General features: G+C 47.6%; 1 protein-coding gene across 8 annotated transcripts in view; it reads left to right on the top strand.

Annotated features, from left to right (window-relative positions):
* bma (SCY1-like protein bma) overlaps positions 1 to 5,000 on the top strand; it is a 104,637-nt gene that overhangs the window by 42,164 nt on the left and 57,473 nt on the right. For all 8 annotated transcript variants that reach the window (XM_071685556.1, XM_071685557.1, XM_071685560.1 and 5 more), the window contains exon 4: positions 1,375 to 1,520. In XM_071685556.1, the coding sequence (XP_071541657.1) occupies positions 1,375 to 1,520 (146 nt within the window). The remainder of the gene's footprint in view (positions 1 to 1,374; positions 1,521 to 5,000) is intronic.

Here is a 5,000-nt window from a genome sequence, read left to right on the forward strand (position 1 = left end):
CTTGAACGCCGTCTGTTACAGACCATATAAACTTGTGTATAAGCCCCTGTGTCCACGTGGTTTCGAAGCTGGAGTCGTTGGGTTGTTTGGAGACGTAGTTACCGGTAGTTTAGGCCGGCGACTGGAAATGCCCAACGATCGCTTCTGATTGGCTGGTTCCCGTCCAGCTCCGCCGATACCGATTGGTCGATTCTCGCCCGGCGGTTATTTGTGATTGGTTGGCCCATTCACCTGTTCCCTGATTGGATGAAGGTGCCGACAGCCAGCTAGCCAATCAGCTCGTGAGGCGGCGGCCTAGTTCAGATATATGTACGTAACCATCTCGTTTACTAGCAGTACCGTCCCCCTCCCCCCCCCCAGTCCCTTTCATTGGCTGCGGGCCGAAGACGAAGCCGCGGCACGGTTCGAGCCCACGGGAATCGGACGAAGGCCCTCGCGTCCATTGGCTAGAAAATTGTTATTGCCGGCCATTTGGAATACGTCATTGGCGCGTGCCTGCCGTGGACACCGTTCGGCCGCGAGTGACCCCGGCTTCCGCTCGACATTGCCATGGCTCGCACGCCTTAAGACATATATAGACATATAGACATATAGAATATATATATAGGATATACATATATATATGTATATATATATACAAGCCATATATGGCTGAGATATCTTGGAACCCTCTCCAGCTCTTGCGGTAAAAAAAAAAGAGAGGAAGAAAAGGGTGAGAATTGAAAGAGTTTGGCCTATCTATACACTCAAACAGGGGGGCAAGAAAGTGCCACGATTACCCGTAGTCAGGACGTGACGTGGCGCGCGAATGGCCCGCACGCGCTCTCTCCGTGTGTGACGTCAGACGCCGTCCTGACCCTGGGGGGGAGGGGGGGGGGGGGGGGGGAAGGGCGAGAGGGGTATATATATATGGAAAAGGTAAAGCAAAACTCTTGGCTATGACGGTACGAGCCTTAGATATATATGAGGGTAACCTTTGACCTCACCTCTTATTATCATATATATATATATATATATATATATATATATATATATATATATATATATATATATATATATTCGTTACCCTTCTATGTTAAAAGGAATTTCCAAGCCTGAGTGTTTTTTAAAATACGTTTTGTTAAGACTTTCTCTATTTCGTTTTACATTTCAGTATGTTCAAATGATTCCCCATATTTTACTCAATTTTTGTAAGCTTGATTTATATATCTTCCTAAAGTATTGTACATATACATTTTTTTTCGTTTTCTCCAGGTTTTTTTTTATTAGACTTGAGTTTGTTTATTTCGTGTACGGCCGCCACCTTTTTTAACGCGTCCGTTTCCTGAGACACGACTGCGACTTAGTCTAAGCCCACTTCCCTTCCACCAACAGAAGCTCTGGTTCCTGCACGTGTGGCCGTCGCTCCAGCAGGAGATGCGGACGCAGGAGGTGCTGGCGGCGGTTCTCCAACCCATCCTCCAACTCATCTCCGACATCTCCACCGACGAGTACGAAAACATCGTCCTCCCGCACTTCAGGTAAGGGATTCGGACGACGCCAAGATGGCAGATGACGACACACACTTGTGTTGGGCGCGCCAGTAGGAGATAAGACGACAGAGAAGTAGGTCGATTGTCCAGGGAGGCAGTCAGTTATGTATATGAAGGCAGTCAGATATATATATATATATATATATATATATATATATATATATATATATATATATATATATATATATATATATATATATATCCCTGGGGATAGGGGAGAAAGAATACTTCCCACGTATTCCCTGCGTGTCGTAGAAGGCGACTAAAAAGGGGAGGGAGCTGAGGGGGGGCTGGATATCCTCCCCTTCTCGTTTTTCATTTTCCAAAAGAAGGAACAAAGAAGGGGGCCAGATGAGGATATTCCCTTAAAGGCTCAGTCCTCTGTTCTTAACGCTACCTCGCTAACGCGGGAAATGGCGAATAGTATGAAAAAAAAGACTATATATATATATATATATATATATATATATATATATATATATATATATATATATGAAATTAACGGTTTATTGAAGCAGTAAATACAATGTATGTATATATATGTGTATGTGTGTGTGTGTGTGTGTGTGTGTGTGTGTGTGTGTGTGTCGTGCAGAACACACCAGAAAATCATTCACAACAGGATACGTCAGTCCATTAGCGTAATCCGTTTTTCTTCTTTTCCGTATATAAGTCACTTACCAAACCAAAACCCCATCGGACGAACGGCACATCATAAATACATGACGGAGACTTTTATATATATATTTATTTTTGGTGGGGTAAAGTGATTGTGTATTTTAAAAGGGCCCCCCCACTTCTCCTCCCCCCCATTAATCCACCACGCCCCTCAACCTCCCCTTTCCCCATCCATCCCTAAAGTTAAGGGATGGGGGTGGTGGGGAAGGGGGAACCCTAAAACTACTTAAAAGTCTTGGACGAGCAGTTACAAAGCACAGAAAAATTTTCGCTGTTGTGTTGTGTGTGTGTGTGTGTGTGTGTGTGCGTGTGTGTGTGTGTGTGTGTGTGTGTTGGGGGGATGAAACTTTCATTTCCTTGGCACAAGATGGTTGTTCATGGATGGCTTGGGGGTGAGTGAGGTCTCTCTCTCTCTCTCTCTCTCTCTCTCTCTCTCTCTCTCTCTCTCTCTCTCTCTCTTTCTATGTTTGTCTGTCTCTGTCTGTCTGTCTGTCTGTCTCTCTCTCTCTCTCTCTCTCTTTCTCTCTATGTTTGTCTGTCTCTCTCTCTCTCTCTTTCTCTCTATTTTGTCTGTCTCTCTCTCTCTCTCTCTCTCTCTCTCTCTCTCTCTCTCTATCTATCTCTCTCTCTCTCTCTCTCTCTCTCATCCCCTGGCACCACACGCGTGTCGCTATGTCCGGTTCGTGTCTGTGGTATATATGTGTGTGTGTGTGTGTGTGTGTGTGTGTGTGTGTGTGTGGTAACCCGGGTATTAGAATACCGGGTATCCGGTGTTACCTGCGGAATAACTCGGGGTTACTCAACACCGCTGCTCTGGGGGGAAACTCCCCCCCCCCAGCTGGCAAATAGCCCTTGGCGACCACCTGGGGTGGGAGCTGGTCCACCTGGCTACCAACTCCATCTGTAGCACAAAGACTTGACCACCCATACCCTCCCCTCCTACCACCCCACCCCCCCCCACCCCACGATTTGGGGAGGTGAGGGAAAGAGGGGAGGGAGGGTTTGGTGTTGAAGGAAAGGGGAGAGAGAGAGAGAGGGGGGGTTGGGGGGTGGGGGGGAGGTAGGGGCGTTTACAGATCTCTTTTGCTCGCCAACAGATGAGGGGGAGGAGAGAGAGAGAGAGAGAGAGAGAGAGAGAGAGAGAGAGAGAGAGAGAGAGAGAGAGAGAGAGAGAGAGACAGAGTGAGAGAGAGAGAGAGAGAGAGAGAGAGAGAGAGAGAGAGAGTGAGAGAGAGACAGACAGAGTGAGAGAGAGAGAGAGAGAGAGAGAGAGAGAGAGAGAGAGAGAGAGAGGAGAGAGAGAGAGAGACCCCACCCCACCCCACGATTAGGGGAGGTGAGGGAAAGAGGGGAGGGAGAGGTTTGGTGTTAAGGGTAAGGGAGAGAAGAGAGGGGTGAGGGGTTAGGGTGGGGGAGGAGGGGTTTACAGATTAGCTTTGCCGACGAAAGAATGAGGGGCAGGAGGAGAGAGAGAGAGAGAGAGAGAGAGAGAGAGAGAGAGAGAGGAGAGAGAGAGAGAGAGAGTGGGGGAAAGAAAAGAGAGAGAGAGAAGAGACAGAGAAAGGGAAAGAAAAGAGACAGAGGAGAGAGAGAGAGAGAGAGAGAGAGAGAGAGAGAAGAGAGAGAGAGAGAGAGAGAGAGAGAGAGAGAGAGAGGATATTACTCCCCCACATCTTCAGAGAACTTTGAGTTCTTAATTATGTACATTTGAAATAAGTAAACATGCTCAGCGGTACACATCTCGATGACAAGAAGGGAAGAAAAAGAAGTCAAAGAAATCTCTCTCTTCTCTCTCTCCTCTCTCCTCCTCACACTTCATCTCTCTCATATCTCATCTCTCTCTTTGTCTTTTTATTTCCTTTCTCTGTCTCTTCTCTCTCTCTCTTTTCTTTCCCCCATCTCTCTCTCTCTCTCTCTCCACTACTACCCCTCCTCTCACCTACTCTCATCTCTCTCTGACGTTCTCTCTCATCTCCTCTGTCTCTTTTCTTTCCCACTCTCTCTCTCCTCACTCTCTCTCTCTCTCTCTCTCTCTCATCTCTCTCTCTACCTTGTTCTTTTCTTTCCCTTTCTCTTCTCTTCTCTCTCTCTCTCTTTTCTTTTCCTCCACTCTCTTCTCTTCTATCTCTCCTCATTCTCGTCTCTCTTACCTCTCTCTCAGCTGCTCTTCATCTCTCCTCTCCTCCTTCTCAGTCAGTCAGGCACTCTGGTTTTGGCTGGTCTTTAAGCTGCCCTCTTGAGGGGAAGTGGGAAAGTGGGGGAACTTCTTCCAGATGCTGAAGGTCTGGTTTGGAGGGACTTCTCAGAGGTAGGAACTGACCTTTTCCCCCCTTTTTTTTTTTGGTTTCCTCTTTCACTGGGTATAATGGTCTTCCAACCCAGCCCAAACCCCCCACCTACCTACCCCGAAGACCATCCGTGTGTATGGGGTCTCTTCCCCTCCACAGGGATGGTCCTCGGACTTACGGAGAAGACCCAGGTCCTGGAAAGTCTCTTGGCTCTCTCTCTCTCTCTCTCTCTCTCTCTCTCTCTCTCTCTCTCTCTCTCTCTCTCTCTCTCTCTCTCTTCCAGCAGCGGATTCGTCCTCCTCAACTTCCTTGCCGAAGACCATCCAGGTGCTGGAAACACCTCCACCCCCAAAAAACCAGAGTGGTCTTCAACTTACCGAAGACCATCCAGGTGCTGGAAACACCCCCCATTCCACAAGACCCTGGAAAAAAAAGGGTCTTCCTAACCCCCCCATTTTTTTTTCTCTTTTCTCCACCCACAACCAACCAGAGTGGTCTTCGA

Source organism: Panulirus ornatus, chromosome 40 (genome assembly GCF_036320965.1).
Source record: "Panulirus ornatus isolate Po-2019 chromosome 40, ASM3632096v1, whole genome shotgun sequence".
NCBI classification, from domain to species: Eukaryota; Metazoa; Arthropoda; class Malacostraca; order Decapoda; family Palinuridae; genus Panulirus; species Panulirus ornatus.